We start from the raw sequence: 15,869 nt of genomic DNA, 5'->3' as shown, positions 1-15,869 counted from the left end.
TTGTGATATTAAAATTCCCAAATAATCATACACAGCCAATCCAAAACTTAGTATTTAGTTTGAAGTTATTTTGGTTTATTCTACATCTAAATATTTCCACGAAAACAGTTGTCCTTTTATGCGCGCTCTTCACAATGGCTTTTTTTGCTTTCTTACCGTGTAGCTAAACACATTTTGAAATCCCTCGGAACATTATTCCTCTTCCCTTTCGACGCGATTCCATCGGTCACAGCACCCAAAAAACATTATGGCCAGGTCGAACCTCCTACAGGTTGTGAGACAACACTGTTTAAATTCTAGTCTATCCTGTGTTTTCTGCTGCTTGTACCTGCTCCTACCACCTAAAAGCTACTTAGTTTTCCCCGCTACTTTTTTGTGTATTTTCGTGACATCGTACGCAACCGGACAACGAAAGTGTATTGAGAGAGTGATAGAGAGAGAGAGAGTGAGAGACACGCGCGGCCGCAGACGAATCCCGTAAATGCTTTGGTATCGTTGTGACGTATCCGGGGGTTGTATTATTGTGCGATTTAAGATTAAAGGTATGTGTGTGTGCGAGCGTTAGTTGTACAAAAGAAACACAAAAAACAAGTATTAACGATCTGTTTGCCAGCAAACAATCTTTAATCTCTCCTGCAAGAAGGAAAGTTATGCGATCTTTCGAGTGAATGTAAGCTATCTGGGATGTGTGGTGTGGTGTCCTGCACTTCTGCAAAACCGGACTGTTTCGACGATATCAGGTGACTGTGTGTTTGTGTAAAATAACAATGCTAGTACAAATACTGTCAAATAAATTAAAATTGTCTTGCTTTACTCCCCCATTGTACCTATTAGTCTCTCGCGTATTGCTGCTGCAATCCCCGTCCGAGCACGGTCGCTTCCCTCTCCTCAATCGTTCACCTGTGTGTAGCAGGTAAAATCACAACATTCGGTCGTTGCGTTACACCCATTGCACGGTTCCGATGCACCATTGCCGCCAGCCTCACTCCCATTGCCCTGCTGGGCGGCCCGGTTGCGAACCCTTTCCCACTGTTCGCGATTGCTATCGATCGTGTCCAGGAAGGAACCGGTTTCGGGGAAGATTTGCACCAATATCTCAAACGTCGGCCGTATGACGGTGGTGAGAAACTCGATCTGCAACATCGGAATGCACGCCTTCTTGCGGTCCATCATGGCGTTCGGTCGCAGTCCCATCTGCTTCTCGAGATCTCCCTCGGCAAAGAACTCCGCGTACACGAGGTGCTATTCAATGGAAAGGTATACATATATTATTAAACGTTTAAAAAAGAAAATTCAAAATGCAAAAAATACTAACCGCCACATGTTGCACCGTTTTCCAGGATTTGATCTGATCGTTCAGATCGCAGCACGTGATCATGAGCGACAGCAGCAGCCGCTGATTCGAACCCTCCGTCAGATACTCCGCGCGCAGCTTCTTCAGGCGAGGCAGGATGCGGAAATGGTTCGCCAAATCGGTGGCCAGTATCAGCTCGCGCAAATAATCGATACACTCCTTGAACTCGGTCGTCGACAGCCCGTCCAAGATTTTGCTGCTCGAGTCGTTCAGGATGCAGATCGCTTGCGACAGATGGTGGCGCTCGTTCACGCTTCCCTCGCTGCTGTACAGCCGGGCGAGCGGGCTGCTCGTTTGCGTCTGGTACGAGTTGCTAATGCCCCGATGATCCAGATCGTGACAGAAGGCCGCTATCAGAAACGAGAAGCCCTGCATCTTCCTGTAACGGGGCAGCAGAGGAAACAGGTGGGTTAATGCACTTTGCAACCAATCCAACACCAACCCAGTCAAATGTCTTACGTGATAATGCCGCGCTCAATCAGCCGTAGATTCATCATGAGCGAGTAGGCAAAGTGCGCAACGGAGAAGGCATGCCACCAGTTGTGGTACGGCGTGTCCCGGTAGCCCTTCTGCACCAGCAGCACAAACCGGGCGAGCTTGTACTCGTGTATCTTGAAGCTGCCGACAAAGTTCAGATCGTAGAACATTCGCATCGCCAGCTGCACCGAAAGGGCATGGTCCTTCACATCCCGCGGGCAGAAGTCAAAGCGCGGAAACGTACGGTACAGCTCGTCCTGCTCCCGGTCCGGTTCCTTCACCGCTTCCAGTGCGTGGTTCACCTCCGTATCCGGTACCTGTAGTAAGCAGCGTGAGAGGATGAAGTGGTGAAAAGAGGGGGCACATTGATCTCGGAAAGAGATGACGGTTTTACCTTCATGTGGTAGAGAAGCAGCTCCTGGGATAGCTTGTAGCGCGCCTCGGCTTTCTGGACCTGTTTGTGCACCAGCGCGTGCATAATACTGATGCCACAGTACACGGAGAATGCGGTCGCCACCTCTTCGTCACACTTGTCGAAATGGAATCCGTTCAGCTGGAGAAATGGAGGAAATGGCCAATACGATTATGTGATTAGTATAGTGCAGTACAATAACCCACAGCGCACTGTGTGCCGATTGCAAATTTGCCAAATGACGGACAACTGTCAAATTAGTATCATGGACTACTTGATTGAAATTTTGTTCACTGTTGAAATTGAGTGGAAAAAGGGCCATAACAACTGGCACCAGTACCCTACAGCAGCTAAAAAACTATCAAATAAACTCACAGTTCGTTTGACTGCCATTGCTTTCAGCCCAAACCCTTCCAACCTTCACCGATAGCAAATCAACAATTGCTCCAACGGCAAACGAACAAATAGGACAAGTTACTATTGTGTAAAAGGTAAAAAGGTTTTTGTGTTCGATTACGATTGAAAATACCCTTACTCTATGCGATTTGCCCTTTCATTCGCTTCCAGTGCTACACTTCCGGTCCATGGTGTCGTGCTTGGACCCAACACACGACGGGGGTGTTGCAGTAATGTCTCTACCTCTATCGAACGAGGCACATGAAGCAGAATCACTAGCAGCAGCAGCAGCAGCTGATACGGTATGTACCTTCAATGCTTTCCTCCGCTTCTTTACCCTGCAGCCCAAACCCCGATAACCTTTCGAACCGTAAAGTGAGATACCGCCTTATGCAGAACTTCCGCCCTGCAGATGACTCCGGGCGGCACCCATGTCAAACACGCAGCGGTGGTAGCCAATGCAACAGGGCGGGGATTATAGAGCGTGTGCATGGCAAGAGTGAACATGTATGCGAAGGGTTCCCCGGGACCGCTCTCGTTCACTGGTGGTGTTGTGTGTATATTTTGTGGTTTGCCTGTAGCCGAGTGGGAAATCCACAAGATACAAGATAAAACACAGAATCGCAATCCATTCGCCGGTGCGCTCCCTTCGTCTCCACTAAGCTGAACAACATTCTGTGCCCTTAACCTCCCCTCTATTCTTTGTATAGAAAGTATGGAAGAAAAAAGTGAGGATTATTTAAATCGGGAAACGAGCCGGAGGATGTGCAAAGGAGTGAGAAACTCTTTTTATTCAGTTGGATGAGATTTTACAACATTCCTCTCCCCCACCCCTTCTGCGAGGCTTGAATGGATGCTATTGAACTAGACTTGTATTTTGTGCAACAATTTCGCTTTTCCATTCCACAGACTTTCGAACAAGTTCGAACACTCCGAGCAGCTAATGGAAGGGAGCAAAAAAAAACTGTTCCCTTCCACATTCACGTTCTTTTCGATTGAGCTTGGCAAACAAAATCACATCACTCCCAAAAGGACCATTGTCGTTGCCGTGCCAGTCCCTTCCCGGTGGAAGGGGACTTGGAAATTGAACCATCAAATGGATTGGAATCAAAATCTCGCCCATGGTGTGCCACAGGTGGGAATACTGATTTTCCTATTAACATTTATGACACTGTAGGGCAGCAGCTGCAGCCGCTGCGCAAAGAGGAGTGCGATGTAGGTGGGGCCCAATAATCATCATCATATCATATGATGCGTCCACCATAATGTGCACACAACCATCGATCTAATCGTACCGTCCGTCCGTATGCATTGATAGTGAAGGGGAACGAGGGAACTAAAAACAAGTCGGGAACGGTAGCTCTCGAGGCAAGTAATTAAAGTGGAATTGTATTCCTGCATCGAACAGCTCGACGATCCCTTCCCTCCCCGTTCGATCAGTGTTGTAATGGTTTATTTGTGGTACACGTTGATTTCCGACGATGATACACTTTGTTGTCCTGCTGGTGGACGAAAAGGTGGTGATGCTGGTGGTGGTGGTGGTGGGTAGTAATCTAGATGCCCTTTCCAGGTGGATTGACACTGAGCGCTTTCTAGAAATTGGAACACCTGGTGGTGGGTTTATAACGATATGCACATACGGCTTGACAAATTACAGCTGTGAAACGGGATTGGTGGGATAAAATCCCTCAATGTTTGGTAATTGGTGTCTTATTTAAGTGATTTATTGCCATTCCCGTGCTTAATGCCGGTTTTCGATGAATATTATTAGGATGAATATTATAACATATTATTAGGGTGATTGTGTTGTGCATTTTGCATACATTTAGGCGCTTACGAGTGAAGTTCTAGATTTAGATGCAAATTTTGTGTTCCAGTTAGCCAATTCATGATGCTTTTAAGCTTTAAAAGAAGTAATTGTCTTTTAGAAACACACAGATACGTTTTTTTTTCTAAAGCGAACCTTTACCACACACCTTTAAAGCGTAATAGCTCTGACGACACACTTTCTACCCAATTTTTCTATTAAAACTCAACCACTCTTCAACACATAAAGCACTGCTGCGCTTCCGGGTCACATACCCCCGGCAATGGTCTTCTGCCTTCACTTTGGTGCCAAATGGTGCACATCACAACCCGGAAGAGCAGTGATTCGATTCCGATGGTCGCCGGCAAAAGAGACAGCTCAACTTTTACGAACTGTAAAACTGAATAATATTTCATGAGGCATCGAAACTTTTCCAACACACTCAGACACACACACACACACACGTTCGGGCATCCTTTACACGTTTGGGGTGCTTTGGCTGCTGGTATGCTATGGTTGCTGCAAAAGGCTGGAGAAAGTTTTCAGTATTGTTGGTTGGCTTCTACTCTGCGTGCGTATGTGTGGTGACTTTTCAGAGGCTTTTGTTTTACTCGACGCGATCTCGTCGACGAGCTTGCTGTTGAGATTGTTTGTTTTTTTTTTTGTTTTCCTTCTCTCAGCGCTCTGTGTTTTGGTACAGCCACGTTTGTGGTAAAAGTTTTCGACGATGCTTTTGTTTAGCTTCTTGAAATGGTGGAGGGTAATTGATTTGATTGGGCACGGGAAATGACAGTAGACGCGTTGCAGAAGCTATTTAGCTTGTAAGTACGGTTAAATATAGCACCGAGAAGATTTATTTTATAGCAACTCATTTTATAGCAAACATTCATTTAAAGTGCAATCGATCTTACTGTACTTACACACTGATTTAAAGAGATATATTGAGCCATTAAGTCTGGCAGGTCTGATTATTAATAGATGCTTTAGGGGAAAAACAGCTGAGCAGATTGGCTCAACTCAATAACAACACTCTTTGGCCACCTGTTCACCTGTATTCAAACGAGACAGTTGCACGATCGGAGACGACCCTATACCGAGACGAAGGGACTTTACTCCAATCCAATCGTCTTTGGTACGGAATACCATTACCGTCAGTGTTGCTTGATTTTAGCAAGAAGGGACCAGGTGTGTCGTGCTTGAAATAAGTTCATTAAATTCACCCAATATGCTACCACTCTGCAAGCTTGAGCGAAAGGACGATTCCTTATGGGATGTGTTCAATATTTTTGCCAGATTTTACTTTGAAAAAGTACTCGCACAGAGACGCACACTCCCATTCCATTTCAAACGATTGCTCTTGCTATGCAGTGATCTTTATAAGCTTTGAAGGACGAGCTCAAGAGCTTCAGCTTCTGTGCGTCCGTGCTGCCTTTCGCTCGGAAACCGATGGTGCTGGTGATTCGGTTTGCTTGGGAAATCCCGTTCCGAGCTGTACTGTAAATGTAAGGTCAAAGCAAAGAGCATTAGCCGGCGGGTCTTGGGGAGGGCAGTCCAAGAAACACGACGACCCCGGGTGCCCGCAGTGTAGTAAAGTGTAGTAAAAAATCATAAACCATCTCAAACGCCAGGCCAGGCCACGCCAAAGGCGAAGCGTTGCACTCGGTATGCGAGTAACCCTTGCGAAATTGAATTACAGCTGCTGAATACAAATCGTTTCAATCATTTCCGCTAGGGAAAAGGGCACTCAAATTGCCTACCGGTCGGCGCGGCAACACTGTCCTGTGCCGGGGTGCGCCCACCATGAGAGAGAGACGTACGATAATCTCGAGGAACGCAATTTCTGCACAATCTTCTATCTTAATGGTAATCAATTTATGGCAAAAGTGTAACTGGCAATTTTTCTTGTCCATTTTTGTGTAGGATTATATGCTTTCTTTCGCACTGTGGGAGAGCACGATTCTTATCGGGACACAATTTGTCAAACATTAAGTATTCTAGATTATGTTATCCCAAAGAAATCTTAACGTTTTGCTCGTTTTTCCCTTCAGCTTTGCAAGCCATTGTGGAAACGATGCTTTTGAATTACACTTTCTGACCTTCTCGGTTGATTGCATTCACCCAGCGTGGCTGTACCGTTGCGATCCCGATCCTGACGGACGGGAAAAGAGCTCAAGCAATCTACGGCCCTAAGCGGCTCGAAGGCGGAATTGGCATATTAATACTGAGTGGAAATAGTGTCCACTCTGGGCACTTCCCCAGTATCTTCACTGACCACATCACGACGCTGAAGCTGACGCTGACGGAGAGCGATTAAATCAATCAATCATTTCATGCTTCCGCTCCCTTCTCCTGCTCAATGCTGCTGCTGCTGCTGCTGCAAATCTGACACAGGCATCGGGATAAAGCCGTGTTTCTTGTTGGCTTGCTCCTGAGTGAGATTGTCAGCAATTTTACAGCACTTGGATGAAAGATTTGCTTATCGATTGTTTCCTCCCTGGCGCTTGGATTGAGCTCGGATATGCCAACGAGAACAGGCGACCTTTTTGCCTGTGGTCGTGAATTCGTTCTTTTCCCACGATGGAGACGCCTGATGATTAACAGAAGCTTTTCAAGTGCGCATATGTGCCTTCTGTGCCGTTGAAATCTTGACGATCAGATAGACACCTTTTTGTTTCTATCTCTCTGTGTTTCTTCTATCACACGCCCACTTACCTTATTGCAGAGCTGGGCCACACCGATGACGCCTTCCTCGTCGCAGATCGGAAAACAGAGTATGTTCCTGAAAATGGGAGCAAAAGTGAGCGTATTAAAAGGAAAGGTTTGCTTCTTGTTTCGTGAAATTTGGTGATTGAAACACACACACACTCACACACACACACACACACACACACACACACACACACACACACACACACACACACACACACACACACACACACACACACATGATCCCTCTCCTACAATTCATCACTTGAAATTAGAGAACCAAAGTTATTTGGGGCCTCAAATTTCTCTTGCATTGTACCACGTTGACGACTACGACGACGTACGAGTCCGTCATATGATGTGATTTCAGGTCACACGTGGTACAAGGACTTTGGAAAAGCCCTGCTTCCAAATTGTTGCTACCACTAATTGGAAAACTTTGTCAACTGGCTGATTGATAGCTGAAAGACTTTCTAATCCTCTTTGGCGATACTCGTTGGTGCTGTCTGGGAATTTCGGGCTGCTAAACGGGCTCAATGGTGGTCTTTCAGTGTTTGTTAATGGGTTGGTGAACTCAATTTAAAGCCATTTAGCAATCGTTTCGTGTGAAATTCATTTTAATTTTATCATCCAACACAAGGCAGGGTTGATGTATTGCTATTTCAACTGAATCATCTCGCTATAAACAAGACAACCTTTGTTAGGAAAATGGCCATTAAAATAAGCTGTACAATAACGATGTTCATTTTTCTGAAGAACATCGCAAGTAAGTCGTTCAAATTAACTAAACCGCTTGCTTTCGTTTAACAGACAAACGCCAGAAGATGATGGCAAACATAATTTGCATTCAATGAACACACTCTCTTCAACCAACAACCTCATTCATCCGTCAGAAATTGCACGCTGCTGGTGTCTGCTGTGATTTGTTTCCGCCGACTCTGACTGAGCCGGTCGCACGACTGGTAGCGTGCATCGACGCAACAAGATGAAAAAAACAACCGGCACAACCAGTAGAAAATAGACACATCAACCTAACGCCCATCAGCGTCTCGTACGCATCCGCTTCACTTTCTCTCAACTCCTTTTCTCCTTTTCCGCTTTGCTTTGCCAACGCTTAGAATAAAGGATGGATGCTTACCTCGTTTTGAAGCCGGTCGACTCGTCGACTCCCTTGTAGAACAGTGGATGCTGGTATGCGTTGCGAATGTTTAGCAGTTTGCCCGTTTGTGCGACGTAGCCGGCGATCCCTTTGCCGCTCTCGATGCGTATCTCCTTCGAGGCCTGCAAAGCACAACAAAAAAGGGATACAGTTTTAGATACCAAGCCAGCATATTGGGTGTGTGAGTGGCTTTCTGTGTGCTGTGTGTTTTTCGGATCGCAAACTCGCAAACATTCCGGCTCAGGCGGAGATCAGAAAAAGAGGCCGAATTTTAGCTTGTCAGTGTTTTACCTGAACCACCGGGTAGCCACATCACATCAGGGAAGGATTTGTTTCACCAACATTACCACAACTGCGTCACAGTAAAGTGGAAAAAGAAGCTGCTGAAATCACATTTTCGCTGTGTAGCTTACAGTTTTCGCTGAGATTTGCGTTTTTTTTGGGGGTAGGAAGCGTACTGTTAGCTTATGCCCTTTATTGCTACTACACGGCGCGTTTGGTTGGTGAATCGTTGAGTCAAAGAGTATTGTAGGAGGGAACCGCGTTTACCGAACGGAAACGAAACATGTCATTGGGAACCTAATATTATCCCACACTGATGACAGATATTCAATATCACGCTTTGGAAGGGCTGTTTGTGGACATTCAAAAAAGCCAAAGAGTTATGTCGGTTTTGCGAATATACAACGGATAACGGATCAAAATGACAAATAATTCTGGAAATACTTTCGGGCATTATAGCTTAACCGCACGATGATAATAGCCCTTCCAACTGTAATTAATTATTGTTTCAGTTTAATAATGGCGTTGTTGACGCTTTTCCCAGAATCCCCCCTATTATCAATTAAATCCTTTGAACTTTGTAACATACGCTTTTGTATAGGCGACACCAAACCAAAGCACATAGATTGTACGTGATTGGTTTCGAACTAAGTACGTGGAATTAAACGTGTCACAGAAAATGCAATAACGCTGCAACTATAAATTAAAACAATTCCTGGAATTTATTCACGTTATCGATCGATATAGTTGGGCCTCTGCAAGCGCGGTTTGCAATTTTCGGGACCGCTAAATTAGCATCCTCACAGGTGGGGTTGGAAATTGGGAAAACTATTTCCATCCCTCTGCTAAATTGCATCCCAAACCAAATCAAATGTATCGATCACCTCTTTTGAACGTTAATTTCCAATAATGCACCATCCAAAATGAATGCCCAGCACGACACGCTAACGACATTCGTTATTAAAAGCTTTTAATCAATAGCGCCCTCCCCCCCCCCCCCACCCATTTGGAGAGAGCGGGGAAAAACTCACCTCATTGCCATCGAAAACCTTCGAAACCAGCTCGCCGGTGTGCTTGTCGAGCAGAAATAGAGAGCATCGTTCTGCAGCCGCCAGTTCCTTGGCCTCCGTCATGACGCCCCGCAACAGCTGTCCCAGGTCACCTGCGAAGAAGCGAGACGAGCGACTTGATGTTAAACAGCGACACTTAAATGATGAAATGTTTCTTTAAAAAAAAAGGAAGTGTAGAGGAAAAGAGTTTAAATGGTACAAAAACGGAACACGAATATGCCACTCGAAGGGACGTTTTGGTGGAAAGAATGGGAGGAAAGGAAGAAAAAAATGAGGTTAATTAAATGGAGTCTTCGAAGCGACAGGTTTGCACGCAGCACCAAGCGTAAACGCTTCGGCCAGTAGTGTATTTATGAATATTTATCTTATCATCTCTCCCTCTATGATATTAGTTTAATTAAATTCTTCTTAAGCTTGTCTGCCGCTGCAGATAGTTTTGCTTTCAAACTGATTGTTGACGCTTGCTGAAATGTGGCAGGAACACGTTACTGTGGGCGTAAGCTTACAATGGCCGTTGTGTTTAATATTTCATAAACGAGCAACTTTCAGAACGTGATAAATCCATGGTTGACGTGCGCCTGAAAGGAGTTACTTTTAATATTCATTCCCCCGTACTGCTGATGGTAATATCATAATCTTCAGATCACTATACTATTCCTAAAGGACATTGAGGGTACTTGGGCAGAAAAGCGAGAAGAAAAAAAAAACACTTTCTACGGCTCTATGGCTCTATGGCCACAGCAATCGCTCCGGGTTCATCTTAATTGGAAAAAATATTTTCCTTCAGCCTCTATCCACCGTCGACGACGACGCCAGAGTGGAAAGTGACCGAAGAAGCCAATTTTTATTTTGCCCATAAAACAGGAACGCTCCACAGCGCAATTGCAACTCCATGGGCCGCTTTACAAAAAACGAGGGAAAAAAAGGAAAATGGCAACATTATAATGGAGAAACTAATCATTCCAACAATAAGCTTGATCGTGGTCGCTTTGGAGATTTTGTTTTCTAATGCACCTTCTTTCTTGCCGGCTGGCTGGCTGGCTGGGCCCCTGCGGAATAGCCGTCCGCGCAAGCAGGACGAGCGGACACAGGTGAGCCACGCGCGAAAAAAAAGCTGGCCTGGTTCAAGACAGCGAGGAAGAGAGCAAACAGAAGTTCTGGCGGAAGTAGCGCGTGGAAGAGCGAAAGCAAGTGACCCCCGGACCGGAACAGGAAGACTGGAACAGGATGCACGGAAGCAGCTGCCTTTTATGTTCCGCACTTCCGACACGGTGTGCTGTATTATTTCAAACAGCTGTGTGTGTGTGTGTGTGTGTCTTTGCAACGGAAAGGAGCAACATTGCAACAATGCTCCATTGTTGTAGCTCGCGCTGTGTTACATTGTGCCGGGATCGTTGGTCGTAAAGCAGCGTCGGGTGTCGGTGATGAAATACAAACACACACACACAGAGACATGTATCTCCAACACCACTCCCGAAGGATGCTTTTATACACAAAACCTCACGGAAAAGCTTCCAAAGGCTTGCCAAAGTAAGGATCAAGGTGTGTGTGTGTAAGTGTGGAGCAGACAAGTGGATCGCGGCAGATATACAAAAGGCTGCCCTTTTGTTTGTAAGCTGCCTTTTTTTTCTTTTTCTTCTCTGCCTTCCGTCCCTTCTGCAATATATCGCTATTATCCTGATTATGAGCACGTCCGTGTGTGTGTGTTGCGTTTCGTTTGTGTTTCGTTCCACGCCGCGCTTTAGTACACTTTAGTGATGTTAAACAGTGTGAGCATAATGTTGCAGACAGACCAAACGGTGGAGAGGAAAGGACGGACAGAAGGTGGAGCAGCGTGTGTGTGTGTGTGTGCAGCGTGAACGAGTGGAGATGCATTTTAAAACAATTCCATTATGATGGCTGACTTTTCTGAACCCATGAAACACTCTGCGCCCTCCGCCTTTGTGCAAGTGAAAATGAACACCAAAATAATGTCATACGAATGCGAACTTGGGAAATGGAGAACTTTACTGCGGGTTGCCATGTGGGTTACTACATTGTGCGGTATTTGATAGTGTGGTGTCCCGTTTTACGATCGGAGTAGAAGCAATTAGGTGTGAAGGTTATTTTACAGTTATGGGTGGGATATTTATACCAGTCGATGCTTTAAGGGAATTGGAGAAATATTCAAAGGCTTTGATGTAATTATTATTTAAAAAATTTAACTATTTATCACATAGAAGCCCAATTCTTAACTTTCTTCATAATTCTGTGCCCCAAAGTTTAAACTTTACATATCAGCCTAAAGCTGACAAACAACAGACAATCTTTTCCCACTTCCAACTAGAAGCGGCATCCCCATTTGGCATCGACTGTTAATCGACGATAAAATGAAAATGGAACACAGAATATCCAAACACACACGCTCTGAAATCTGTTTTCATTTTATATGGCTATTCTCTTCTCTCTATCTCTCTCACACACACACACCGGCACGCATTATGTCTCCCTCTTTCGTTCTAGCACATCAAACATGTTGACGAAAATATCGTACGAGAAAATTGTGCCCCTTTTGGCGTGGACCTGATGGCTCCCTTAAGTGCGGAAACGCAATCGCAAGCAGCAGCAGCAGCAGCAGCAGTGGCAAGACAGGGCAAGGGTAAGGCAGCTGATCAAACATTTGCTCAAACAGCCCAGCCGTCTCGAGTACTACGAGTTTGTAGGATGGGAAGCGGTAGGATGGGAAGTGGCGTACCTCCATGCCCACATCTGCTCTAACGATGGGAGCCAAAAGCATCAATAACATCTCTACTGTGCACGCTGTGTAACGCACCAGCAGCAGTAGCAGCAGCAGCACCGGCGGCACTGACCACAACACCACCATTGGCTATCAATCGGAAGGTGTCAATTGGTACAGCGTATAACGTTTGTTTATTTACGCTCTCAAGATGTAATGCCCGAGAACCACTGCACAGACGACTGGGGTGGAAGGAAACGAATTTCTCTGCTGTGACTGTGATCGATCTGGCCTCCAGTAGGATGGGAGGCCTTTTCATGCGATCCATAAACTAACACGAGCATCATCAGCAATCGGTTGGTTGGTTGCTGCCCTGTTGGTGTAGCTTTAAAGTGGCTTCATTTTGCCCTCCCTTTGTTTCTGCAGATGCTGTGGTTTATCGATCTGTGATAGTGACATAAATGAAAAGGTCCTTCTACAATAAAGACCGAAATAATTGAGATATTGAGACGACGTCTGCCAAATCAAACCGAATCAAGCGTAATCAATTGGACACTATAAAGAAGGGGCTCTTGTTTTCGTACATAAATTAATAAACCGAACGTCAAGCATTAGGTGTCTCTATCAGCACTCAACTGTTAATGCAGATACACAGACACAGTCCGACAGACAGACAGACAAACAAACATACAAATTGTCCCTGTTTCATTTCTGCTCCATGCTACAATCAAAACCGAGGGAGAAAAGACAGCTTTGGGCCGGGTTAAGAGACCTAACGTCGGGTATGGTTTATGTCCCCATTCACCCCCGGGCGCACAAAACGCGACGCGTGAAAAGCCGGGCGTCAAATGAAAATGGAGCACAATTTATTATTATTGCGAGGAATAATCGTAAAAATAAATCACAATTTATCACTACGGCCACATGCACTGGGCCGCTCCGTTTTCGGGCACGGATTGCGTTTCCGGGGATGAGATTTAAGACGTGAGCCGGTTCCGGCTGTCGCGTCACTAGAGAAAAAGGGGACCAGAAATTAAATAAACGCACCAGAAAAAAAGGGCCACTCACGGCTCTGTCTCTGTGGACTCTGTCCGTCCCGGGGCCGCTCCAAAAACACCGAACACCATGGGCTTTATAGGCTACTACTCCTAGTCGCAAGAGAATCACGCCAAGCCCGTGTACACACGGTGACAAATTTGTAAGCTCATTTATTAAGTGCCAACAACGCGACTCGTGCGACAAATCACGGCAAACTGGACGAAGCTGCGATGAAGGATTACGATGTGCGGGGGCCATTCGCGCACGAGCCATTCGATGGCCATTAAAAGTGACCGAACCCACGGTAAGCCCTTTTTTCCGCCAAGAAGGGGAAATGAAATAAAAACACGCATTTAATATACTGTGCTGCTGTGCGGTGCAAGCGTTGTAAGCTGAGGCAGCCAACCCTAGCCAGAACGGTTCCCATGTGAGCGTCACGTGGAAGCACACACGCACACGTAATGGATTTGTATTTTGCTGAGTCAATTAAATTTATGAGCTTCGCTTTTGATGGCAGGGAGAAGGGAAGGAAGCACGCCCGGGAAGGGTGCAAAAACATTCGGCGGTTTGCTTTTTTCGGCGAGCGCGTACAATTTAATTGCGATTTCGATCGCTTTTCGACGCGTTGTCATAATAACTCGAACGCTCCCCCGGGGCGGGACCGTCAGGGCCGTCGCCGTCATTATTCATCGTTTGGGTCGGTTGGGCCGCGACGAAGTTGCATACTTCGTTTCGTAATAACTGGTAATGGGTGGGTGGCAAGGGGGTTAGGGGAGGCCAGGGGAAATGGCAGCGAGTTTATTGCGAGCTTCAGATGCAAACAGGCGACGAAATCGTCCTTGCAGTTACGATTAATGTTTAATTAGCAGATGGGGGTGAGGCTATTGATTGCTTTCTATGCGACGCAGAAACGGAAAAGGTGACGTTAAGGGAAAAAGGATTATACAATGTTTCTTATTACAGCACTGCGTTACGTTTACAATGGTCGTTATTATACAATTGTTAGTTTGAAGATAAGCCTGACAGCTATAACATCTGTTAAGGAATAGGTTTAACTACATTTAACACCAAAAACAGCATGCATAGTCGCTGCTATTTTAAAGTACAATTGACAAAGCGAGCCTTAACAGGAAGATAAACACACCTGAGAGCAAAACAAAAAATGGCAAAAATGGCAAAAAAAATTTGTCCTTCAGAAGAAACTATTTTCAAAAAGTCAACTTCATCTGCAGTTCATATTTTCTGTTTTTTTGCCCTACAAACAAACACAAAAACTGACTTCACATTCCGATCCTTTAAGCACGTTTATTCTATTGCGCACTAGTTGCAAGTCCACAACCGCACACACACACACAGTTAACCACAATTGTACAGTTTTAGCATTGCAAATGATAGTTTTTTCCTCATCCAACCCGTCCTTTTTTCTTCCTCTCTCTCTCTCTCCCTCTCTTTGTGTGTAGGTCTCCCGGTCACGAAAACTTTCGTCTGTCTCGATGAAAGTGATTTATGATGGCCAGACCCCATACGTAGCAAGCAGGCAGGCAGGCAGGCAGGCAGGCAGTGAACGGTGTGAGAAAAAAGGGGAAAAAACCTCCACACCACGGGCTGGCGGAAAAGGTAGAATAGATCGCTTACGCTCCTCTGGGGGAAACATCGAAACATGGGGGAGAAACTTCAACCACGGCCACCAGTGTGTACCAGTTGCATGCAAAGATGTGCCACTGTGCCTGCCTGTTTCTACTGAAACTAGTGAAACTATTTTCTTCTCGGTAAGTTTTTTTTCCGTCTCTCTCGTATTTCGTTTTCGAAAGGCAAGATGACACACAAAAAAACCTCGGCAATTTCCTGTGCAACTTATGCTTTGTTGGTAGTTTTTTCTTTCTATAGTTTAATGGAATTTTTAAATACATCCTGTTGAGGGGCAAACCAGTGGGCTAAATGAAACTTTGGGACAACATGTAGCAAAGCAATAGAGCAAAGTTTTTGCCACAACACAGCAAAACATTCGATTGACCGTGTGCTGTACGGTTTTTGTGCTGTTTAAATATCAAATCCCTATCTAGAGACGTAAAACTTATCCGATCTTCTTTGCAGGATACATGTTTGATATAAATTTTTCTATTTATTTTGTGGTTGTATGCTGGCTCAACTGAACTTTGACCGACATTATGTTTGCTGTCGGAACTACAACGTCTCTTTTTACCGCGCTATGCTCACCTAACATATGGGCTGTTCCTATTCACTTTAGTTTTCTAATGTTTCCCCCCAATTGAGGCGATAGCAAAAAGGTCAACCTCCACAACCTTGCAGTCCCCAGTTTTGACAGGATGCAATTACGCCCTGTCAAATTGGTGCATTAAAAGCTGCATACTTATCGAATCGAAACCGCGCTTCGTTTGCGGTATGATTTAGTGAGACTGATGATAATGGAGGGAGGGGAGGGGGGATGATG

The 15,869-nt window shown here is 45.4% G+C and overlaps 1 protein-coding gene across 4 annotated transcripts in view; it reads right to left on the bottom strand.

Annotated features, from left to right (window-relative positions):
* Positions 1 to 53: 53 nt before the first annotated feature.
* LOC1277681 (cGMP-dependent 3',5'-cyclic phosphodiesterase) overlaps positions 54 to 15,869 on the bottom strand; it is a 43,353-nt gene continuing 27,537 nt past the window's right edge. For all 4 annotated transcript variants that reach the window (XM_061656240.1, XM_061656241.1, XM_061656243.1 and 1 more), the window contains exons 7-13: positions 9,625 to 9,755; positions 8,291 to 8,433; positions 7,159 to 7,225; positions 2,226 to 2,384; positions 1,814 to 2,148; positions 1,316 to 1,733; positions 54 to 1,242 (exon numbers count right to left, since the gene is read on the bottom strand). In XM_061656240.1, coding sequence (XP_061512224.1) covers positions 889 to 1,242; positions 1,316 to 1,733; positions 1,814 to 2,148; positions 2,226 to 2,384; positions 7,159 to 7,225; positions 8,291 to 8,433; positions 9,625 to 9,755 — 1,607 coding nt within the window. In that variant the 3' untranslated portion in view covers positions 54 to 888. The remainder of the gene's footprint in view (positions 1,243 to 1,315; positions 1,734 to 1,813; positions 2,149 to 2,225; positions 2,385 to 7,158; positions 7,226 to 8,290; positions 8,434 to 9,624; positions 9,756 to 15,869) is intronic.

This window comes from Anopheles gambiae, chromosome 3 (assembly GCF_943734735.2).
Source record: "Anopheles gambiae chromosome 3, idAnoGambNW_F1_1, whole genome shotgun sequence".
Classification (NCBI taxonomy): domain Eukaryota; kingdom Metazoa; phylum Arthropoda; class Insecta; order Diptera; family Culicidae; genus Anopheles; species Anopheles gambiae.
The sequence above is the reverse complement of the archived record's forward strand: the minus strand, read 5'-3'. Positions and strand labels throughout refer to the sequence as shown.